The 24,921-nt window shown below is 46.1% G+C and overlaps 2 protein-coding genes across 4 annotated transcripts in view; one reads left to right on the top strand and one right to left on the bottom strand.

Moving 5' to 3' along the window:
- RFTN1 (raftlin, lipid raft linker 1) overlaps window positions 1-23,658 on the bottom strand; it is a 198,097-nt gene extending 174,439 nt beyond the window's left edge. Inside the window, exons 1-2 of one of the 2 annotated variants that reach the window (XM_041734082.1) lie at window positions 23,452-23,658; window positions 6,372-6,524 (exon numbers count right to left, since the gene is read on the bottom strand). In XM_041734082.1, the coding sequence (XP_041590016.1) occupies window positions 6,372-6,516 (145 nt within the window). In that variant the 5' untranslated portion in view covers window positions 6,517-6,524; window positions 23,452-23,658. Of the gene's footprint in view, window positions 1-6,371; window positions 6,525-23,073; window positions 23,093-23,451 lie in introns of those variants that run through there. The other variant, XM_041734081.1, reaches the window with a different exon arrangement.
- LOC121478782 (atherin-like) lies at window positions 22,615-24,344 on the top strand. Of its 2 annotated transcripts, none has more exons than XR_005984583.1 (2): window positions 22,615-23,157; window positions 24,204-24,344. XR_005984583.1 is itself a non-coding variant. In XM_041734083.1 (2 exons), the coding sequence occupies exons 1-2, from the start codon at window positions 23,772-23,774 to the stop codon at window positions 24,278-24,280; spliced, it is 330 nt and encodes a 109-aa protein (XP_041590017.1). In that variant the 5' UTR covers window positions 23,740-23,771; the 3' UTR covers window positions 24,281-24,344. The 2 variants fall into 2 exon arrangements, 1 of the variants encoding a protein (XP_041590017.1); XM_041734083.1 differs by lacking the exon at window positions 22,615-23,157 and adding an exon at window positions 23,740-24,024.
- The last annotated feature ends 577 nt before the right edge of the window (window positions 24,345-24,921 follow it).

Here is a 24,921-nt window from a genome sequence, read left to right as displayed (position 1 = left end):
CTAAGATCTTTAGTCATCTGGCCTCCAGGTCACTCTAACCAAAAGGTCACACTCTAACCAAAGGTCACACTCTAACCAAACTGAATTGCCTACAGCTTCCCATATATGCAATGTTGTCTCCAGGTTCTGACCCTCCCATAGGTTGTCCCCCTTGCCTGAAAAAACAATCTCCTTATACCCTTAATCTTCTGCTAATTTGGCTAAATCCACCTGCAGATCTCAAGTCTTCCTCAACACACACACCCTTCCAACAAGACTGGGGTTACCATGTCCCCTGTATCACCATCACACGGGCTAGCAGCAAGTCCTAAAATTGCCTGGTTCTTCATCCGTAAGAGATATGAATCAATCTGAACTAGTAGATTAGACTGATGCTATGGACTGAATGTGTCCCTTCGAAAGCCCAACCCCAGTGCCACTATTTGGAATAACGAATTAAGGTTAAATGAGGTCAAAAGAGTAGGGCTCTAATCTTATAGGATTCATGTCCTTGTAAGAAGAGATATGACAGAGCTTTCTGTCTGTCCCTCTCTCAGCCATGTAAAGACACAACTAGAAGGCTGCAAGCCAAGAAGAGGGCTCTCACCAGGACCCAGGAATGCCAGCCCTCGGATATCAGTCTTTCAGCCTCCAGATCTGAGAATATAAATGTCTGTGGTTTAAGCCACCCAGGCCGGAGTATTTTGTTAGGGCAGCTGAGCTAACTAAGGCAACTGGGAACACCTCCTGTCTGGTTCACCCATATTTCCTCAGGACATAACGTCTGGCCTCCAGTCACCATTAAGTATCTGTGGAATCAATGAACTGTCATCTTATAGGCCCTAGTGGACCAGTGGACCCAGAGGCAAATGTTCATAATAAAAATGGCTCACTAGTCTGAAATAGAGATGCAGATTCAGACCTGGAACTAAGTTATCCTCCCCTGAAAACAGACTAGAACAGTATGGCCCCATAGAACTTACCATGATGTTGGACATGTTTCTATCTACACTGTCCGATATGGCAGCCACCAGCCACATGTGGCTGTTTTTTTTCTGTGGTTGTTTTTCTTTTTTTAAAGATTTTATTTATTCATTCATGAGAGACAGAGAGAGAGAGAGGCAGAGACACAGGCAGAGGGAGAAGCAGGCTCCATACAGGGAGCCCAACGTGGGACTCAATCCCAATTCTCCAGGATCACACCCTGGGCCAAAGGCAGGCGCCAAACCACTGAGCCACCCAGGGATCCCCGACATGTGGCTGTTAAGTACTTGAAATGTGGCTAGTATGACAGAGGAGTTGAATTTTTAATTTTATTTAATTTTATTATTACATTTAAACGGCCACATGGCTGGTGGCTCCTGTACAGGACAGCACAGGACTAGATGTTTTAAAAGCAAAATCAAGCCCAGGGCACTAACCTCACTATGCAGGTCACTCCCTATGCTAACTGTCCCTGACACCAGACATGTCTAAAACACAACCAATTCTCATGATACAGGTAGCTTTCAAGTGGTATCAGAGTGGCCTGGCACAGAGAAGCTGGCAAAACATAGGTATAAAAGGGATAACAAGGCACCATTTTGCAGAGATTGTGGTGCTTTATGGGCCTGTATCTGTGATGAAATCCATCAAAGGGCAGGTTCATCCCCTGGTGACCAGAGTTAACTGAAAATTTGAAACCCAATCAAATCACTCAGAACTGATATTTTGGGCAGCTTATGTGCTTCACTTTGAGAATCCTGCTGCTTTTCACCTCAGTCAGCCCAACAAGTGAGGCTGCCTATTGCGACATCATCCACAGTAGCTCAGAGCTCTAAGTAAGGGACAGACAAAACAGTGTCAAGTCTGATTCTGACTTTTGTAAAAGTACACATGTCCCCTTCCTGTCTAAGCCACCAGGTGGAAGAGGCCCACACCCTCTCCCCAACTTATAATTTGTTAAAGTCAGATGAGCAACTTCCCCATGAGAAATAAGCCTATCAATTGTTACTTAAAAATCTTCTGTGTCTAAAACCCTATGGAAGAGGACTATCCTTACACCCCTCTAGGTGATAACAAATTTTCTAACAAGAATGTTCTACTTGGTGTTGACGCCCATTTGTCTAGCACCTTGCAGTTTATGAGGCACAGGAGTTCTGGGGCCCTTGAGATCTAATTCAAATTTTGCCATAGTCACTTCCTGGTACTGCGTCTTTTAGAAAAGTGACTTAACCTCTCTGAGTATTGGTTACCCAACCGCAGAAAAGGAATGCATGTACCCATGTAGCTCACTGGGTTTCCATGAGAATAAAATGACATAAGAAGCCACACAAAGATGAATGTTAATTTGCAACAGCCCTAACAGAAACAACTGAAATGTCCATCAACACATGAACGGATAAACACACTATGGTACATCCACACAAGAGAATACTACTCAGCCGTAAAGTAAGAATGAACTACCACACACAAAACAACACAAATGAATCTCAAAATAAGTAAGCCAAGTGAAAAAAGCCAGGCCAAAAAGAGTATGTCCCACATTATTCCATTCATAGAAGATCCTAGAAAATAAAATCAGTGATGGAAAGCATATCACTGGTTGTCTGGGGACAGGGGGCTGGAAAAAAAGGAGTGATTACAAAGGAGCATGAAAAAACTTTGTGGGAGATGGAAATGTTTTGCATCTTGATGAGGTCATGGTTTCATGGGTTTGAACATTTTAAATACCTGCAGTGTAATGTGCTTAAATTATTTTATTTTAATTTTGATAAAGTTGGAAACGTTGGGAAGACCTAATGCACCATCACAGGACTTAGCACATAGTAGGCTCTCAACAAATGCTGGCTCATTCTGGAGCAATAAGGAATGATCTCATTAGAACTTTTGGAAAAGAACTTGATGGGCTGCCAGGGAAACAGGTGAGCATATGTCACACTTACTTTGGTTGACTAGAACCCAGTTATTCAGGACATGCTATTCTCAGCTAAAAAGTGTGAACAAGAAAGATGCACAGAAAGATAAGCAAGGCTTGATCTCTGCCCTCAAGGAAACACAAATACATTTAATGCATGATGTAATAAAAGTGTCATAAGGATGGTACTGACAAACGGCAGGCATGCCGAAGAGAGTAAGCATGGCAGGATGGATGTCAGGGAGAACGGTTTCAGGTGGTGGGACTCTGGCAAGCAGTGAGGGGTGGGGCAGACGCTGTGCCACAGGAGCAGAGCAGAAGCTGGGATGGGGATGGGAGGCACAGCCCACTGTGCTCCAAGGCAGGAGTAGGGGACGGTCCACAAAGTGCAAAGTTGAGCGGGAAGGTCCTCAGCACTGGGTGGAACGTCCACTGCATTTTTCCAAGGGAACCAGCCAAAGGTTTCGGCATGATCAGCTTTGTGTTTTACACAAATAGGTCCTGTCTAGAGGGCAATTTGGCAATTTGTCAAGAGTCTTGACATTCATATCTTTCAACTCAGTAATTCCTGAGGAAATAATCAAAAATGCACGCAAAGATTTATGTACAGCGCTGCTTATCACAGCATTATTTATGATAGCCCAAAGCCCGAAATAACTTAAATGTCCAATAAAAGAAAATCGTTAAATAAATTATGGTATGCTGAGTGATTAAATCATATATAGCCTTTAAATCATATTTTGAGAACATATGGGATGACAGGGTACTGCCTCACTCTACAACGTTAAGCAGCAAAAAAGCAGGACACAAAAATATACATTAAGTATTCATTCAACAAATATTTATTGATTATCTACAATAGGTCAAGCACTATTCTAAGTATCGAGGGTACAGCAGAGAGTAAAACAGACACAATCTTGCACTCATTAGAGGGATCCTACCTTCTAATGAAAGAAGGCAGACCGCAAATAAGCAACAAATAACAATAAGCAAGATATACAGCATGTTAGACAATAGAAGGCATCATGGAGAGCAATCAAGAGGACAAAGGGATGGGGAGTTGCAGGGTAAGTAGACATTTAAAATAAATGGTCAGGGAAGGTTTCACAGAAAACCAGAGATCTGAGGGTTTGAGCCAAGGGTATATCTGGGAGGACTTCCAAGCAGAGGAAACAGATAGTGCAAAGGCTCTGAGAAAGCCTGGAGGGTTCAAGAAACAGCAAGGCTGAAATGGCAAAACACGCAGGACAAACATCTAGAGGATAAAGATGGAGAGTAACTGGTGCCACTCAGGGTGAGGGAAGCTACGCAGGGCTTTGAGCAGAAGAGTGACATGATCTCTAGGGGGACAAGGGTAGAAGCAGGGAGACCAGTTGGGATTTGTCCAGCGGTTTCCTAATTTTTTTTATGATGGAGGTATGTTCATTTCATAATCAGGAAACAAAAGGTAATTTAATATAAGGAAGCATAGTGCAGCAAAGCAGTGTGGGTGCTCTAATCAGAGCACAAGGCAGGCAACAAATCAGAAAGTGAGGGAAATAACTCAGGTGTAAGTGACGGAGCAGTACTCAGAGAAGGACACACGTTCCTGAAGATCTCTGTGAGCAAAACTTACCCTTTTTTTATTTTATTTTATTTATTTATTCATAGAGACAGAGAGAGAGAGAGGCAGAGACACAGGCAGAGGGAGAAGCAGGCATCATACAGAGAGCCTGACGTGGGACTCGATACAGGGTCTCCAGGATCACGCCCTGGGCTGCAGGCGGTGCTAAACTACTGCACCACCACGGGTGCCCCAAAACTTACCCTTCTTAATAATAAAAAATACATAACCATGATGCAAAGTATATACATATATGTATATACTTTCATATATATGTGTGTGATATATATTCATATATATATATGAAAGAGACACAAAGAAGCCCCCATCTTCTCAGCTTACTAACAATCAATATTTAACATGTTGGCATATTTCCTTGTATTCTTTTTTCCTACACATGCTTTGGTTTTCTCCTTAACCATGGTCTATGATGCCTGGACCGTTGTAGGTACTCACATGTTCACGGAACAAATAATGGATGACCAAATGCTCCAAATAATTTTGTGTTCAGATTTGCTCATGTTACATTAGCTATGTTACAAGCATTTTCAGAAGTAGTTTTAATAGGGCTTGGGTGACACAATGGAAATCCTGGGCAAGGAGAAGGCATGGTCACAGATGACTAAGGTGACAAGTCTGTCTGAGAAGACAGTGGTGACATCATTCACCAAGGACAACAGCAGAAAGGCAATCTGATGAGGAGGATGCAGGGCTCTGTTTGGGGGATGTGCAGGGGTTCACAGAACGTCCCTGCAGAGACACCCAGCTGGCCATGTCTCTCAGGGCTCAAGAAGCAGGGGGAGCCTTGGCGCAGATGGTAAGAGGAGTGGATGGACACCAGCTGCCCTACTACGTGCCCGCATCATGCTAAGAGCTTCTCAGACCCCTCCTCTTCTGGTCTCTGCAGTTGCCCCATGAGATGGGTTTTTATGTGCTCCTTTGACAGAAGAGCACATAGCAGGCCTAGTGATTGGCCCAGCCACTCCAGACTCAAACCCCCAAATAGAGGGCTTTTCCCACGAATCCTCTTCTCTGTTAATAGAAGCTTAAAACATATCCAGCAGCCCAGGGAGAAAGTGGCAAGATTCCTGATTAGCACTTATGTTTGCATGCAACTTCTAGGGACTGCGCCCTACACCGAAAGAATGATCTTTTCTCTTCTGAAAACATATTTTATGCTTTACATGTTTTCTTACTTACAATTATAGTTTGTTGAGGTATTTTTTTTCATGTATATGAGTCTTCTCTCCCACTAGGTAAGAAGCTCCAGGAAACCAGGACACACTGCATGATTGAACTACAGCATCAGCCCAATGCTGTGCACACAGTCGGTGCTCAGAAAATACTCCAGGTGAAAACCTTATTGCTTGTCAGTCACTCCAGGGCCACTCGGACAGTGTTAGTGGTGTGACCTGGACACCCTCAGGATCAGCTGAGGCAAAGCCAAGCCCAGATGGACAAGCACTCTTAAAGACACCAGACAACAGACAGGTAAATTTGGGTGGGCAGGCACGTCAATAGGAGATAAGGCAAATTCTCCTTTTGCACGTAGCTCACTATGACAGAGTCTGTACACTAGCTGCCCCGCGGGCCAAAGGCAGCCCACCTGCCTGTGTGTACCAGTTGACTCACACCTGGTTTTAACTTGTTACAATTTCAATTAGTTGCTATCTTTTAAAAAATGAAAAGTTCCAAATAAAAATCTAGATTTCTGTAGAGAGTACCTTTTCGAAGGCCCATCTTTTCCAGGTCCCCACAGCAGCCCACCCTGCCCACCTCCCCAGTATATCCTTGTCAGGCCCCACCAGCCCTGCTCTGGGGTGGGAGGGGACCTCAGGTACAGGCTGGGTCCCAGCTCACATGCCACCAGGAGTGTGGGCCACCTGCACTCACCGGCACTCAGGGTAGTGAACTCCAGGAAGCGGTATTCGTAGGACACATCTATCTTGGTTTCCACCTGAGGCCTCTTTAAAGTTGAATAGATATTTCCAGGCCGTTTGTCATCGCGTTTCTCTAACTTGTTCAAGCCGCAACCCATTTCAGCAGCTGCCAGCAGAAACCAAGAAAAGGAAAAGGAGAGTGATTTTTTTTTTCTGAGATTTTGTTTTTAAACACCATAGTATAAAAGACCCCTGACGACTACATAAAGGGTCTCAGCCTTTATGAAACCCAGAGTATAATTCAGTGTATGACCTGAACACTGGAGGAACTATGCTCAGTACCCAGGCTGGCTTCTCCTTCTGTGAGGACACCATTACCAGCCATCCCGCACTCCTGTAATGACACCAAAGCATACCTGTCTTCTATCTTTTTTTCCCCTGAGAAAAATAATACCTCGGAGCGCCTCAGTTCCACTATCATCTGTACACATGGTTTAAAAATGAGATCTTAAAAGCAATATGGTACATTATGGTGTCAGCCCGTCTGAGAGGAAAAAACAAAACAAGAGATGTGTCACTTTCACTGTGGTTGCTAAGAGAGGATAATAAGTTGTTGGTACAATTTCCAAACTCCAAAGTCCTTTCTGCCCTCAACAGTAATTATTTAGACAGGAATTTATGTTCATAAAACATCTCTAAAAGTAGATGGTGGTATTTTTACAGGCCTCATCTAAACGTCCCCCCTTTAATTCTTTTTTAGACCAAACCACAGGAAATAATAGTGTGCTTCCATGCTCTTAAAGTCATTTTAGACCAAAATGAAGACTGGTTGAATACTAATAGCAGGGCCAGAGAAATTGGAAGCAGAAATCCACGTGTATTAGAGTGAAGATCTGTGGCTACAGCTTGAAAGAAAAATGGGAGAAATGTTAGAATAATGTGCATATTAGAGTGGGCTCAGCTCCCAGCCTTTCGAGGAATTAAAAACAATCAAGGTTCTCTGTTTAGGCAGAATGACATTCATGAAATGACTTTTTATCTACTCCCCAGACTTCAGCAGAAGATATTTTCCTTTTGTGCACTGAACATGACCAATGTTCCCCCTTCTCTGGGGTACTAGAGCTGCCATCAGAACATATTTCACAAAAACATTAACTGGCCAAGAATATCACAAACAGAAATGTGGAGACCACTTCCTGTTAGAGATAAGAATTTCCTTTTGCTTAGTCCATTCACAAGGTACCCAGCTTCCTAAGGCAAATTGGCAAACTCCAGAAAAACAAAATGAACCTTGAAAAAGCAGTGTGTGTGTGTGGGGGGGGGGGGGGGGGAGTGGAAAAGGGTGGTGTCGTGACAACCAGGCTATACTTTTCAGTAATTAAAAAAAAGTCTGGATGGATGGATGAGAACAGGAAGGCTTACTTATGCCTTAATAAGGGAACATTAGTGTCCAAAGGGCCAGGGCAGACATGATTTATGTGCAATCTGCATGAACTGATTACTTGTAAAATACTCTGTAGTTCTGCAGATATAATAGCTGATATTACGGAGACTGCATATTTAACTACTAAAAAGCAAGCCACCTGGCATCTGCTGAGGCTAAGCAGAAGACAAGCGGACAGGAAGGCTCCTGGGTACTGGGGAACAGGTGACCTGGCAAGATGAGCACTGTGGCCACTAGAGCAGAACTGGAAATAACCCAGAGGCTCACCAAGTAAGTCACTTACATACCTACGTCTCTAAGAAAGACTGAGCACTTGGGGCCTTCAAAAAAAGAAACTTCTTCCTTAAAAATCCTCCCATTCTTATTATCCTATTAGGTAAATTCTAGCATTAGAGATTCACTCTCCCTCAAGGATCTCCTTTGAAACCTCAAATATCTCTATGGGAAGGGCAACGAACTAAGCTTATGGCAGCCACTAATGCTTTAGTATGACTTAATTTCTTCTATAAACGACAGGTTCCCTGACAATAGAAAAAAAAGAGGAGAAGATTACCAGGATAAGTAAAAAGACTCAGAAAAAGTTAAGGAGGTGGAAGGAGATAGGGGACAGTGTGCCAAGAAGCTTCAGAGAAATTCTCCCAATTTACAACGTTGAGTTTAAGATTTCAGTTAGCTTGTCCCAAACATGAAGTCTCTGCTCAAGTTCACCCCAAAGAGCACTGTGCTTGTCTTACAGGACATGACAAGGCTCTGTGCAAATCATTCAAGTGATCTGACACAGAAAAGATAAACAGTACCAGCCAGAAGCAAAACAGTACCAATCAGCAGCAAAAGTGTAGTATTGGTTAAATCCTCAAGGTCTCAAACTTAGGATTCATTTCTTTGGAATACGTGCAACCCCAGTTAAGCAACTGCTTTTACAGCATGGCTCTCTCTGGGAAGGCAGACATATGAAGCAGTTGTGAGCCAATAAACCCTTAGTGTGAATTTGTTCCTCTTACTCTTTTGTGCTGAGGGCCCTACCTTATTCACTCCCGGCACAAGTGTTCCTTTTAGTTCCTTCCTATGTTGTTCTACCATTCATCCTGCCCCGTCAAAATAGTAAAGGTTTTCATATCATTGTAAAAACATCTATTACAGGCCCTACTATGCTCAAACAAGAAAGATCTAGCTTACAAAAGGGGGAAAAATAAGATATAACAGTGCTTCACATTACTGTTTACTATGGGAGGTTCCCATGCTCATACTAGAATGCCCACAAGGAGCTCAGGTATGGGCCTTTGAGGGCGGTGAGAGGTGGGAGGCAGAGGGAAGAGTGGAGGGTTTGGCTTTGCCAGATGCAGGCAGCACTTGGTGCCGCACACTCCCTCAGACATTCAGGGAGTCTTCTGTCTCAGTGGAAGCATGTCTCCCTCAGGAGTCAAAGTCTCTAGTAGGGCAGAAGGTAAATGGTAAAGACAGTGGTTTTGAAATATGGCCCCCAAATCTTTGACACCCCTGCCATTGAAAGGTGGGGTCTACATCACCTCCCCCGAATCTGGGATCCATGGTTCTCTGACCAATATAATATGGTGGAATGACACAGTGTCAGCCTCTGGACCTGGGCCTTAAGAAACTGGGAGCACCTACTTCTTGATTCTTGGGATGCCTGATTCTTGGATCCCAGCCACCATGCCATGAGGAAACCCAAGAAGCCTCAAAGGGAGGCCCATGTGGAGAGGAACCGACAGCCAGCACCAACTTGCCAGCCATCTTGCTGGTGAGCTATCTTGGAAATTGAGCCTCCCACCTCAGTCAAGACACTGATACCACGAGAGGCAGACACAAGCTGTTTCCACCAAACTGCCAAAACTGCAGATCCCTGAGCACACTACACCATTGTTTCCGTTTTAAGCCTCTAAATTTTGGGGTGATTCATCATGTAATATATAACTCATTCACCAAGTCTGTTCAAAATGACCATGGCCTGCTGCCTCCTCAGTAGTTGAAACTGCCTGCATCTAGCAGCCCTGTTTTAGTCATTCACCCTTTGAAGGGCATTTGGCTTTTCCAGTTGATTATGAATAAAGTGGCTATAAACAGTCACACAGAGGTTTTTATGAGGACATAAGTTTTCATTTCTCTAGGGTAACACCTAGGAGTGGGATTGCTGGGTTGTGTGGTAAGTACAGGGTTCCTGTTAACAAATGATGCTTCTCTTTCCACATTCAAGGTGACCAGGTGCTGACCCCAGGAGAGGCATGGCAGAGGTGAGACCCTTGAAGAGTCTCACTCTGGAGCATCAGCTCATGAGAGCCGTCCTATTCATGGTTATTCCTCCTTTTGTTGTCTATTTTTGTAAGGGATGCATGATATAAATCACTCATGTGTGATGAAGTCTTCCCATGCTTTATCTATGGTCCATCTAACCCCCACAGCTCTGCCCTTCCATATTCCTACAGTCACCTCGCATTGACACCTAATGTAAATCAAGTTGCTCATTTTATGTGTGATCAGACTGGATCAGCTTTGATTATCTGACAGTCACACAGGAGGTTTTTTTCTTTTGTTTATACCTCTGTCTTCCCAGAATACATCCCTGCACCCATGTGTATGCGTCTCTCTAGCATCAAGGGACCAAGAAAAATCTTCCAAGAGTTCTTCAAAGGTAAAGCAAAGAGAGGAGGTCTTTCCCCATTCCTGTGGTGAGACAGTGGGAAAAGAGCCAAAATAAACATACAGTTCTCCGGCAGAAATTGGCTAAAATAATTAGGAACTGGATGCTGATTAGGGAGGAAAATAAGGTAATCACCGGGAGGTTGAGACCCTAGCTGCAAGGAGACGTCGTTAGAGATTGTAAAAGACCAGAAAGCAGAGAGCCTTCTGATGGACTGATGTTCTGGAAAATCAGTTCTTTCCAAATCAAATCTAGGGTGAGGTGTGTCTTTGAGACACGATGGACCAGCTTCATGCAGAAACTGTCAGCTCCACGAGGAAGGGAACTTTCCCAAATTCATGCATATGTGCATGCACTCATTCATCACACATTTATTAAGATCTACTTTAAATCAGGCCCTCAATTAGGAAAGATAAAAATGGGAAGACCAGGCCCTGCTCTCAGGGAGATCAGAGGTGAAAGTAGGAGAAAGACAGTGAACAGATGCATACGGTGCAGTGGGGTGGGCTGTTCTGGAAGTCTGAGCAGAGTGCACTCAAAGAAAATTCCTGTGATAGAAAACAGACAGCACATCGCTGCAGAACCTGGTTCCAGAAGAAGCTGATCAGCAATGGGGCATGATGTCCTGTGTCATTTTCAATGTTGAAACCTTTGTATTTTTATTTTAAAGTATTTCTAATTTATTTCTGAAATGCTTCCCAAGATGCTCATAAGACACTGGAAAGCCACTTCAAAAAAGATCACTCCTTAAAAGATTATTTTTCAGCTAGCATTTCTAAAACTTCAGTTTAAAGGTTCATTTTTACTATCAACTAGCGTACAGGCATTTAAATAATGGGGGCAATAAATGTAGTTATATTTTCAAATACAAATTAGTTTCATTAAGAGGGAGTCTTCATTTACCACACTTGCTGCTAATCTGTGGCAGACTGTAAAGCTAATTTTAACAATTGCCAACAGCTCATGACAAGCAACCAGAGATGGGGCAATTATATGCAATGATGCTGGATCAGCTGGCAAACTCATTTTTTATTTCTACACTCAAATCCCGTATTTGAAGCCTCAAGCGTGTTTATTACATCACTCAGTCACCCAGAGTAAGAACTGATGATCCAAATTAAGACATTTTTACATGATAGGAACATCTCTCTCAACCTAGAAATGTAAACGAAAATGTGAAAATTCAAATGCTATCAAATCTTGATATCCTACACACATGCCCTAAGACAGAAAACCAAGGATAAGTAAAATTGAGGGACTGGGCCAAAGAGGCGAAGGGGATTAAGAGGTACAAACTGCAGTTATAAAATAAAAAAGGCAAAGAAATGAAAAGTACAGTACACAGTATAGTCAATAACACTGTGGTAACATTGCATGGTGACTACACTTATTGTAGGGAGCACTGAGTAATGTCCAGAATTGTCAAATCACTGTGTTGTACACCAGAAACTAATACAATGCTATACATCAACTACACTTCAATAAGAAAATTTTACCCATTCAAAGTGTTCCTGATTCGATGCCAAGTATAAGGAACAATCTACATGAAACAGTATTATTTGTATGGTGCTACTTTTCCTAAATCAGTGAATATATATATAATTTATATATTCCATAAACTTATATAAATGATAACATACAGTAACATGTTACATATATATCTTGTATCCGGCAAGACACAGGCCACAATGTTCCCAGAAACTTCCTCTAGGCCATGAGATTATGGGTGACACCCTATGGTTTTCTACGTTTTTCAAGTTTTCTGTGCTATCACCTACATTATTTTGTTCATTAAAAACATAAGTATGACTGCCAGCCTCCAAGATGACCTTCAATAATCCTGGCAGCATTGATGAGGGGTCTCCACCCACAGTGAACAGGGCTGACCCGTGTGGCCAGGAGGGTGCCACAGAAACGATGAGTGTCATTTCCAAGGCTGGATTACAGCTGCATCGTGCATCCTACCTTGCTCCATCTTGGATCTCTCACTCTGGGGACAGCCAGCTGCCACAGTATGAGGACACTCTATTAACCCTGTGGAGAAGTCCCAGGACAGGGAACTGAGGCCTCCATCCAACAGCCAACACTGTTGATTAATTCAACACCCATGTGCAAGCAGATCTATCAGACCCAGAACGGCCTCCAGCCTAACCATCTTGACAACCTTATGAGGCACCTAGGTCAGAACCACCCAACTAAGCTGCTTCTGGATTTCTAACCCACAGAAATCCTGTGAGATGGTAAATGGTTTTGTTTTGTTTTTTTAAATATTCTATTTATTCATGAGATACACACAGAGAGAGAGAGAGAGAGAGAGAGAGAAGAGAGAGAGGCAGAGACACAGGCAGAGGGAGAAACAGGCTCCATTCAGGGAGCCCGATGTGGGACTCGATCCCAGGTCTCCAGGATCATGCCCTGGGCCGAAGGCAGGGGCTAAACCACTGAGCCACCCAGGGATCCTGATGGTAAATGTTTATTGTTGTTTCTGGCTGCCAAGATTGGGAGTAATTTGTTACATAGCAAAAGATAAGGAATACAAGGGGTATTTACATTACCAAAGGAAAACACTTGTTTACTATCCCCTCACTCCCATACCTCAGCTGATCCAGACCACCTTTCTGCCTTCCCACAATCCCTATCACAAACACCCTTAACTAAGCCCAGTTCCCTTTCAGAAGAACCTGCTGCTCAAAGTGTGGTCCTCAGACCAGCAGTGGTCCCAGACTTCCTGGGAGCCTGTGAGAAATCCAGAATCCCAGGCCCTCCCAGGCCTGCTGAACCAGAATCTATGTTATGACAAGTGATTCATAAAGTTTGAGCAGCGGTCAAGTCTGAGAAACCCTGAGCCATGGCAGGGGTCCTCAATTTTGGTTGCATACTGGAATCATCTGGAGTGCTATTTAAAAGTCCTGATGCCAGGCATTTGGGGGTGGGGCCCGATCGTCAGTATTTTGAAAATCCAGGTTATTCTAACTGGCAGCCAGAAGTGAAAATCAACAATTTAGGAGCAAGTTTGATTTTCCCCTCTCCAGTCTCGGATCTTTCTTAAGATTCTTAGTCAGGGGGACACCTGGGTGGCTCAGTAGTTAAGCGTTTGCCTTTGGCTCAGGGCATGATCCTGGAGTCCTGGGATTGAGTCCCACATCAGGCTCCCTGCATGGGGCCTGCTTCTCCCTCTGCCTGTGTCTCTTCCTCTCTCGCTCTGTGTCTCTCATGAATAAATAAAAATCTTTAAAAAAACAAAAAAGACTCTTAGGGCTAAGAGCCCCAGTCTGGAACATGGCCTTGTGGACCTCTTGATCCCACACTCCCACCTCTTGAACCTTTTGGTACTCAAATACTCTCTTTCGACCTCGCTGCTATCCTCCCAAACACAGGTACACCCCTAAATTTCTATCCCCAGCCTCCTTCTGTCTCATTCTCTTAAAATCATTTTCAGTATGGGGCGCTGGTTGGACCAATCGGTTGAGTGTCCTACTCTTGATTTTGGGTCAGGTCAAGATCTCAGGGTCAGGAGATTGAGCTCTGAGTCGGGCTCTATGGAGAATCTCTCCCTGCCCCTCTGCTCCCCAACCACCAACTCATGCTTGTGCTCTCTCCCTAAAATAAATAAATAAAATCTTTTTTTAAAAAAATCATTTTCAGTACAAGCCACTTCGGACATATAAATGAGGACAGAAAATGAGACATCTTGGCTCAGGGCGTGATCCCGGGGTCCTGGGATCAAGTTCCACGTTGGGCTTCCTGCGTGGAGCCTGCTTCTCCCTCTGCCTATGTCTCTGCCTCTCTCTGTGTGTCTCTCATGAACTGAAAAAAAAAAAAAAAAAAAACTTAAAAAAAAATACACAGCAGAGGTTTTGGTACTTTCCACTTCCTGGCACCTTCAGCGTCTCAGTACGTTTTCACGGCCCCCCCAAGCTAAAAGCAGTATTTACAGTTCCACTTATTAAGTACTTAGGTCCAAACAACATAATAATTATTTATGTCCAAACAACTTATTGGCCTTTTGAAAAAAAAAAGTACGTAAAAATGGAAAGAATATACCTTTCTTTCATTTCTAAGCCACCAGAAGTACTTACTAATGGGATGTGTACATCTCTTGGGCACTGCACTACCCCTCAAACCTTGGAGTCACACTGGACACCATCACCTTCATTGCCTGTTCCACTAGGTGGTTTCTTAGCAACCACCCAAAAGCCAGCTTCATAGAGATATGATATCATCAAAAGGAATGTAGTGCTGTCTAATGTTTGTACTGCAAACTACCCCAAGATGGTAGGTAGTGTGTTACCTAACATGTTAAATACCACTGCGTTCCCCTCAGAAATGTAAAACAACAACAACAAAAAAAGCCCTTTTGCCCTGTCCTTGTGATTTTGCTATGGTGCCTTGGGGTGCCTCAGTATGGAATTTGGGAACCTCCAATATGTGGTATTGTTGAGCATACTCAAAAAACTCACATAAATGCTATCATCTTCCCTGTAGCCTTCATATGCCCTCTCATGGGCCCTGCTTTGGCTATTCTTGCTAAAACTTCCAGTCTCCCTCCCAGCCTGGTGAACTCCAGGTGAACATGCCCAAGGACCCATTTCAACATCTTAATCTAGACCTTCCCGACATTCCTGATGAACATACTCCAAAATGAACTCAACGCCTTGCCCATCAAGGCCTGTTCTTCCTCCTGTGTTCTTGCTTCTGTGGGTAGTACCACTGTCTTCGTAACATCCAGGCTCAAAACACCAGGCATCAGCCTGTTCCGGCCACCGTCGTCACGGCTACCACTGGCATGGTACTGAGTTCTGGTGGAGGCCTTAATGCCACTGCTTCATTCTCCTTGCCAACCAGCTCTCTGAGAACCATCAAAGGCCTTCCTTACATCTGGTTTCCTTTGGTCTCTCACCCATTAATTCCTATCACAGGCTAATGCCAGATTAACCATTCTGTGCCATGCAAGTGGCTCAAAGAGCCTAAGAAACATATACTGTCCAGCCTCAACCTCACCCCCAACTGCCTTCCTCCCAGGCCTCTGGCTGTTCCTCTTCTTATACCCGGAGTCAGGCTGTATGAAGTCAGGGCTACCTTTTGCACATTGAGCGCTCTCCAGACATCATTCCTTTATCTCCACACCTGACACTCCTTTCCCTTCCATCTTGACCCTCTGTATTAGGGCTGTCCAGAGAGACAAAACCAATAGGATACACAGAGAGAAGGCAAGGCAGATTTAATTTTAAAAATTGACTCATGTGACTGTGGGAGCTGGCAAGTCAGAAATCTGCAGGGCAGGCCAGCAGGCCAGTAGGTCAGAGACCTACAGAAGAGTTGGTATTACAGTCTTGAGTCCTAAAGCAGTCTGCAAGCAAGATTCCTTCTTCCTTGGGAGACCTTAGTCTTTTCTCTTAAGTCCTTCAACTGATTGGGTGAGGCCCACCCATGAATAATCTGCTTTACTCAAAGTCTACTGATTTAAATGTTAATAACGTTAAAAAAGAAAAATAACCTACAGCAATACCTAGACGTGTCTGACCAAAAACCGGGTACCATAGCCTAGTCAAACTGACACATAAAACTACCCATCATACCCCTCCTTTATTAAACACTTACTGTATGCAAATCACTGTTCTAAATGCTGAGGATACCAAAGTGATACAAAGACAAAAAAATAAATAAGTAAATAAAAATGAACAACCTTGCCTTCATGAAGGACCTTACCTTCCGGAGCAAAGAAACAGAATATACAAATAAAAATAATACAGGAAATTCAATTTTAAAAGTATGTTAAATAAAGACAAATAAGGCAGGGAGGAGGGAGAGCCAGCACAGTGGCAGAATATACAATAGTTAAAAACAGGATAATCAGGGAAGGCCTCACCCAGAAGGTGATGTTAAGCACAGTCCTACACAGGCCATGGGATGAGTGGGGGATGGTGGACTGGGCAACGTGGTAGCAAGTGCAAGGTTCCAGGACCTACTTGGGGAATGGGGGTGGCTACGGGGGGGCACATGAAATCAGAGAGGCATGGGGAGGCAGGTTGTGCAGGCTGTGTAGACAGTGGTAAGGACTCAGCTTTACCCTGAGATGGGAGCCCCTTGAGGGTTTCAAGCCAAGAGTAGACATGATCGCTCTGGCCATGACTACCATGGAAATGTGGAGACTAGATGATGATGGGGTAAGAGCAATGATCAAGTTCTAGATCTATTTGGAAGTAGAAAATGAGATTTATTGGTCGTTTGGAAATAGAGCATGAGAAAAAGAGGGCATCCAAGACACCTCTAGGGTTTGTGACCCGAGCAACTGGAAGGCTGGAGTGGCCCCCCTTCGGAGCCAGGGATGGCAACAGGAGGAAAACAGGAGCTTATTTTAGATGTGTGAACTCCATCAAGTGGCGGTGTGGCGTAGGCAGCTACAGGGACAGTCCTGAGCTCAAGGGAGAGCTCTGGAGCTTTCACTAATGCCTCATACGCCCATGTGACAAGCCAACTTCCCAAAGGTCAGTTATGTCTTCTTCCTCCCCAACAGCAGCTATCCCAATGTCCTGACCCACAGATGCACAATAAATACTAAACCAACATCTTTGAGGACAGGGCAGACACTTACTACCTGGTAAAAGATGGAAATTTGAGAATATTTGGAATATTTGCCTGTGTCTCTCAAGTTCATCTTCTTGAACAGCATAGCACAGGGGTTGGGTACACGGGTTCTGCAGCCACACGGTCAAGGTTCAAATCCCAGTGTGTCTACTTCCTAACTGTGTGACCTCGAGGAAGCATCTCAATCTCAGGTTCCCAATTATAATACGGGGATATCCTCAGAATCCACTGGCAGAGTGAGGATTAAATAAGTCAATACAGGACAGGGCTTAGAAGAGCTCAGGCACATAGAAAAAGTAGTATAAACATTAACCATTATTAGAAATACTACTAGTATCACTTGTTATCCATTGTAAAGATTCCTTTTGACCTTCCTATGGCCATAATTACACCATACTGCAAAGGGTGCTTATATGGTGTTCTGAGACTGAAAAAGTTACAAAAGCCCTCACTAACTTACAGAAGTATTTAAATGAACAATCTGATTCCTTGTACTTTATATTTCCAAAATTTGGTAATACATGATTCAGACACATTCCATTAACCAGAGTCTGTGATTAACCAACTCTCTTATCCAACTTTATGTATGAGGCCTATTACAATAATTTCTTCAAACTTAGGAATCTGGGAGCTATTCCATAAAACCTGAAGGATTCCTCAGGAAGTATTTCCTTGGGGTAAAATAACAAAGTAGGAAACTTCAAAACACACACAAGTGTGCCCATACACACGATGGAAGCTGATAAACCTCTGTAAGAAATAAATGCTAAAAAAAAATATATAAAAAGAAAAAAAAGAAATAAATGCTGACAATCAAGGGGGTCTGCCTTGAGAACAACAAAATGGGACATTGGAGTTATAAAAGCCAAAGAAAGTTGTCACTGAAGTGCAGCTGGCTTCCTGGTTGAAAAAGTGTAGAAATATCCAATGACAGTTTATAAAGTAGCTTAAGAATTGGTCTGGGTGCCTGGGTGGTTGAGTCAGTTAATTGTCTGCCTTCAGCTCAGGTCATGATCTTATTAGGGTCCTGGGATCAAGCCCGGCTTTGGGCTCCCTGCTCAGCGCTGAGCAGGGAACCTTCTTCTTCCTCTGCCTCTGCCCCCTCCCCTGCTTATGTTCTCTCTCTCTCTCTCAAATAAATAAATAAAATCTTTAAAAGAAAAAAAAAGAGTTGGTCAGTATCAGATGAGCTGGGCAAAACACAGCTGATGTGGGCCTTCTACTGGCTGGTGTTGGTGCCTCATGACACGTGAGGGCTAGAACCCTCTGTCCTTTGAACCACAGAAGAGGGGTAAGCCAGGGCACCATAGTCCCCGCCCCTTGTCCTGTGCAACCAGGACACAGAAGCTCCCAGGCCCCCTCCAGCACGCCCAACACCATAAGGGCAGTCGGACCCAGGAGAACTCCAGAGCGAAGCCCTTCATACCCCCAAAGAGTGTCTCCTCCATCTCAGTCTTGGCAGGTAGCCATCAGGCGTAGAATGTGACCTGATTTCCCAGCTCTTTGGTTCTGGCCCCGCTGAGAGCCGATTCTTCTTCCTGAATTCAGCCCAGGTGGGGAGTAAGTCACACAAATGCATATTTAAAAGCTGAACGGAATTCTTATTTGGAGAGCAAGGAATTAACAGGGCTCAAGCAGTGGCCATCACTTGCCTGCTGTACCGATCTTTTCACAGAAAGCATCCTGGTTAAATATGCAATGATTATAACGAAAGCCCCTTTGGGGGCCCAGGAGCAAAGGGAAACTCAAATTTATGTCAAAAACTGAATGTGAATTGGAGAAAAGATTACACACACATCCAAAACCCTTAAAAGGTAAACATAAAAGAAATGTCTGGCTAAATTTATCTCTTTGTCAGTGAAAAATAGCCTAAGCCTTTGCCAAGTGTGTTGCCAACTCTTCAGTTGAAGGAAAAGACAGAGATGCTGACTGTAGAGCGGCACTGTCAAGCAGGACCCTCAGCCCTGGTGAAAATACTCTGCCTTTGCACTGTCCAAGGCCCATGCCGGGAACCACATGTGGCTCTAGGGCACTTGACAATGTGGCTAGTGGGACCAAGGAGCTGAATTTTTTATTTTATTTCATTTTAATTCATTTTACACTAAAATGCACATAGCCACACACAGCTGGTGGCCAAGGTATGGGGTAGCCCAACTATAGACACTCCAACTCAACAGCTGACAGCGTTTTTTCTCTCTCCAATAAAACTAAAATCACAGTCAACCAACAATATCTACAACTGCCACCAAAACACTTAGTACCTCTCTACAGGCTCCGGCTGCCACAAACTCCAAAAACTTCAGAGCAAAAGAACAGAAGATGAAAGGAAGTGATCCCAGTGTGTCTTTCTGGCCACGGTGCTGTACCCACCCAGTTGATGCATCTATTATCCCACGGCTTCACAACTTTGGCAATCTGTGCTTGCAGACGTAACCTCATTTGCAAAACCAGAACACCACTGTCTCTTCTCTATGCCTAGGAAACGTGAAAAAGTGAACTTGGGGCAAGTTACTTAACCTCCCTAAGCTTCGGTTTCCTCAAGGCTAAAGTGCAGATAAGAATAGTCCTCGCTTCTCATGAAGATTAAATTCAAAGAATGCATGTAAAGTGCCTAACAGTGCCTGGCAAAGAGTAAAGTGCTCAGCAAGTGGTAGCTATAATGATCAGTTTGTTAAGAACAATAGTAAAATCTGAAATTAAAAAAAAAAACAAAACAGTGCCACTAAAGTAGAAGTTTACAGTCGGCAAGTTTTCCTAGGCTGAAACACTTTGAACCTGTTTACCAGGCTATTTCCTCTAGTGAAATACATCTTGGGGACATCTCAGCACTCACTGTCACCCACCCAGTCACGTACCACGAGTCCCCAGAATGGCTCAGCCAGTATTTACCATGCCCCTTACTCTGGCAGGCACTGTTCTAGGCCGTCAGATCAGAACAGTTCCCAAACACAGTGCAACATCTCGAGATTCTATGCCTGGCCAGATGAGAATATTTCATTCTGGGGTCCCACGCAGTCGGAGGGGGGCTCTGTTTCTGTTTCCTGCATCAGCCAAGGCCAGGTTCGGCTGCTGGTCCACAGAACGGGACTGAAGGGTAAGAGAACCTGAGGGGAACCGGCCCATTTTCTCAGCCAGGACATTGAGAGGGTGTCGACAGGTCATGTTTCTCACTGACAGGCCAAATCACTTTAACAGGAAAGCTGTTTTCTGAGCCTTCAAAAAGCCAAATCTGATCTGCCTCACAAAGCAAACATAACCGCTTTCAGCAGCCAGCTGCGCAAGCCGGTGAAATCCAATGGGAATCTCCTCCACCAAGTTCACATCAACTAGACCAATACGTCAGAAATCCCCCCAGGAGTGGCTAAGCAGAAGTGTAGTGGAATTCTGTGGGTTTGGGGGGTTATTTTTTCTTTATATAGAAAGCACTCAATCAATCTCCTTTCACAACCAAGGGTACATTTCCCTGTGGAATTCCCTTCTCTGAAGATCTCTACAAATAAAATATTTGTCTGATAATCTGCAATAATTTAAGTGTAAACTCACTCACTGGCAGAGTCAGAGATTTCTCACAACTCCTCCAGCTATAAAACAACATGCTTCGGACTGTCTCGGGGGTCCAATTTCTGCACCCTTCCACTGGAACACTGGTCAAACCATGCTCTTGACTTTGAGATAGGAAAATAGGGTTGTCATATCTGGAATCTCATACTTGTGTTCTTTGCTGGTAGGACTGTAAAAATGGTACAGCCATGTTGGAAAAGGATCCAGCAGCTCTTCTAAGGTCACAGACACCTCTTCTTCAACCTACTGATTCTACTTCTAGGCATTTACCCAAGAGAAATGAGAACATATGTCCCCGAAAGATTTATACACAAATATTCATAGCAGTTTCGTTCCCTCTACCCCCGAAAACTAGGAATAACTTGTGTGTCCATCCGTAAGGGGGAACGTATTAACAAACTGTGGTATGGACATATCCTGGAATATATAACTCAGCAATAAAAAAAAAAAAAAACCACCACCAAAATACTGATATACACAACATGGATGAAGCTCAAAAATAGGCTGAGTGGAAGAAGCTTTACACAATACTGTAAAAATCCACTTACAGGAATTCAAGAATAAACTAACAGAAACAATCAGCAGTGGTTACCACTGAAATGGGGGCAGGGACTGACCGGGAATGGGGATGAGGAACTTTCTGAGGTGATGGTAATACTCTCTATCTTGCTAGCAGCTAAGTTACACAGGTGTACACAGCTATCAAAACATTATGCAAATATCACTCTCAAGATTTGTGCATTTCACTCTAAGTACATACATTCTACCTTAAGCAAATCGTGAACATATATTGAACTCTGAATAATAAAATCTATGCTGAAACATCTAGGAGTGACCTGTGCCAATGTCTGTAATTTCCTTTAAAGTGCATAAAACAGTAAGTTGGGACTTATTGATGGATGGGACTTAAATGAGACTTAAGATGGATAGAGGCATGAGTAAGTTGACAGATGTGTAATAGAGCCAGTACCGCTAAACTACACTCTAGATACGGGTATTGGGGTGGTTACCATTCTTGCAACTTTTATATATTTTTTAAAAGGAGATAGGTGGTGAAAGAGTCATAATGCCCTCTCCTTAGCCCGCAATTTAGAAATTTGGCGAGACACCCATGCCCACCAAGCCGTAGGCCCATATAGTTTCAATTCTGCTGAAAAGTGAAGATTGGAAGAACACAAGTAGCTTTACAGGAACTCCCATCACTCATGCCAAAGATTTTCTGCCTGTTTCCCTACAGACAAAGCAATTATTTGAATGGAAGCCAAAAATTCCTGCTCAAGAGGGAGAAAAAGAACTCATTCCCAATTTGTTCCCTTTCAATTCCTGTACCAAACTATTAGCTAACTGCACAACACTCCACTTCCATTTGCCCCACGTGCATCAAGCCAAAGGACTAACAAAGAAAAACCAACCCAGCGACTTGATAAAACAGAGGATGAGGTCCAAGCTCTCAGGACCAGAATCCCAGCTGAAGGCAAAAGAGGATGCAGAGTCACTTCTGAGGTTAAAGTGATTTCACTGAGGTTAGCACACACGCATGCACCAAAGAGCCCCAAACAGCTTGTTGCTTAACCCCTCTGTGGGGTCTGGTGACATCTGGGGTCACCTGAACTTGGTAGGGAATTCAGCTGTTCAGAGGTACAAATTAGGAATCCCGGCAGCCAGGGACACGTGGGGGTGCACAGCCTGCCCTACCCACAGGCCCAGAGGTTGCTCGCATTACCCCGCCTTCCTTCCTGGCAGGGCCTCACTTATCCTGAGATGACACACGATGGCAGGGGCTGGAAGACGCCTGGCCTGACTGTGCACCCAGCATCTGAAAACAGCTGTACCAATTACGAGAAGGAACTCTTGCTGGAACCCAGGGCATTTGTGCCAGACTTAAAAAACATAAATATACTTTTTGTTTGTGTAAGTCCCCCCCCCCCCCCAACAAACTCACTGCCAGCACCCAGGGCCCCTGGGGATCACCCACAACCACACAGGGCAGCTAAGCATGAGCGCGGGGAGGCAGCAGGGCGCGCGCCTGGTGGCACTTTCGGCTTCCAAGAGGTTCTCGCTGCCAAGACGGCGATATCCTAGGTCAAGGGCACGGCCCTGGTCCGGGGAGAATCGGGTTTTCTGGAAGGGACGCCGCCGCCGCCCCGCCGTGGCCCAGACCCACCCCGGCGTCCCCGGAGCCTGCGAAAGTGGGTTAGGACGAGGAGCGAAATCCCCTTAGAGCCGGGGACTCCCGCGCCCCGAGTCTCGGCGCCTCCGGGGCTGCGGCGCGTCTGCTCGCACGCACCCGGCACCCCTGCGCCGGCACCCACCTGGGGGGCGCAGAGGGCAGCCGGAGCCGCCTCGCCCCCGCCCCCGCCCCCGCCCCGCACCCCCGCCCCCGCCTCGCGCCCTCCGGGCCCCGCACCGCGCGTGCAGCTCCTGCCCGATGCTGGCCGAGCCCCCGGCGGCAGCGCCCAGACCCACCTGTGGCCTCGCAGCTCCCCGTCTGCTTCCCCCTCCGGCGCCCCCGAGCCCGCAGAGCCCACGACCCCTAACAAACTGCTCCAGGTGCGTCCCCCCGTAGCGTGCCAGTGTGATGATTTTTCTTTCTTTTTTTTTTTTTTCTCTCCAAAAAAAGTTGGCCAAGCCCGCCGCGTGCCGTGAACGGGCGCCGAGCGCATCCAAGCCGGCCGGGCCGTGGCGGCGGGGCCCTGCGGGGAGGCGCCCGGGGCTCGCGGGGCCCGGCGCGGTCGCGGTCGCGGTCGCGGTCGCGGTCGCGGTCGCGGTCCGCGGGGCCGTGCGGGGCCGTGCGGGGCCTGTGCCCGGCTCCCCGCCCCCCGGGCCCGCCGCGCGCCCACCTACCGTAGGGAGCCGGCTGAGGGAGAGGCGCCGGCGCGGGCTCCCCGACACGGCGCGTTCCGTCCCGGGAGGAAAGTTTGTGCCATCCAGAGCCGGCGGCGCGGGGAAGGCGCGGGCGCGGGGGCGGGGCGGCGGCGGGGGCGGGGGCGCGGCGCGCTCGGTGTCCGTCCCTCCGCGATCCGTGCGTCCGTCCCTCCGCGGAGCCCGCGGCCGCCGCGCTCCCGCTCGCTGCGCCCTGAGCCCGGCGCGCTCCGGCTCCAGCCCCGACGCGCCCCCGCCGCCGCCGCGCGTCCGCCCGCTACACTTCCTCTTCCTCTGAACTCATGTGCAAAATATGCCGCGCGGCGGCGTCGGGGGAGCCGGCGGGCCCCGCGCCCCCTCGACGCCCCGCGCCGCCCCCTGCGCGCCGCACACGCCGCGCCCCGCGGGCGACCCGCTGCCCCTCCGCGCCGTGCCCCGAGGCCCGGCGACCCGCCCTCGCGACCCCTCCTGACCAAGGCTGTGCACCGCGGGGGTGCGCGCAGGGCACCGGCTGCCCCAGATCCGAGCGGGGTGCTGGGGGTGCCTGCCACCAAGGTGCCGCTGGCTGAGGGTCTGGGAGGATCCCGAGCGCACCTGTCCCCCCCCATTCCGCAGGTGGCCTTTACCACCCGCCCCCCGCCCCTCCCCGCCCCGGCAGGTCACCCGCGGAGTCCGTGACTAACGGGAGGGATAACGCCACCGGCTCCTGCCACACCCTATTCCACCCACTTCAGGTGTCCAGAAGGTTGGAGAGGATCTGAGAAGATCTTGGCCTGCAACTCGAGGTTGCCCAAAGGAGACGACTACATAAAGAAAGCACCGGGGCAGGGCTGACTTAATAAAGTGGGAATATGAGGCAGAGAGCCCATTAAAAAGTTTTGTTTTGTTTTGTTTTGTTTTCTTGGAACTTTGTAAACAAAGCAAAATTACAACGTAGGAGGTTAAAAGCAGGACTCCTAGAGCCCGTTAGGGTTGGCCCAGCCTCCCTACTTACTGCCTGTGTGATTTGGGTAAGTGCCTTAACTGCTCTGGGCCTGTTCCCTCATTTGTTAAGTAGCACTTCCTCGTGGGTTTTTATGTGTAAAGTGTTTAGGAAGCACTCTATGATTTAGCGATTATCACTGTTATTATTAATATTATTATAAGAGGGCCGCAACAAGACAGCTGACATGATCTTAATTAATTATCTACACTGTCTGGTTGGGCAAAGAGGGGGCCTTTAGGCAATGGAGCCCACGGAGTGGTGGGCTGGTTTCGGGCCCCAACAGTGTTTTAATGAGGTCCTTCTGGTACTAATAACAATCCCCCCCAGGGGGTAAGGAAGAGCTATTTTGTTTTCAGGAATTCCTGTTTCTCACACAGCCTGAGATTTTCTTCCTTGTTTTCTTTTTCCATAGCCATCCCAGTTCTGTGTTCCTCCCTCCTGCCCCCAACACCATATTTGTTTGCATT

Source organism: Vulpes lagopus, chromosome 19 (assembly GCF_018345385.1).
Source record: "Vulpes lagopus strain Blue_001 chromosome 19, ASM1834538v1, whole genome shotgun sequence".
NCBI classification, from domain to species: domain Eukaryota; kingdom Metazoa; phylum Chordata; class Mammalia; order Carnivora; family Canidae; genus Vulpes; species Vulpes lagopus.
The sequence above is the reverse complement of the archived record's forward strand: the minus strand, read 5'-3'. Positions and strand labels throughout refer to the sequence as shown.

Excerpts from the sequence above, each read along its gene's own strand:
- LOC121478782 (XM_041734083.1), top strand. The coding sequence starts at position 23,772 with ATGTGCAAAATATGCCGCGCGGCGGCGTCGGGGGAGCCGGCGGGCCCC. Across the intron at positions 24,025-24,203 it reads TGGGGGTGCCTGCCACCAAG|GTGTCCAGAAGGTTGGAGAG; the intron begins GTGCCGCTGGCT and ends CACCCACTTCAG.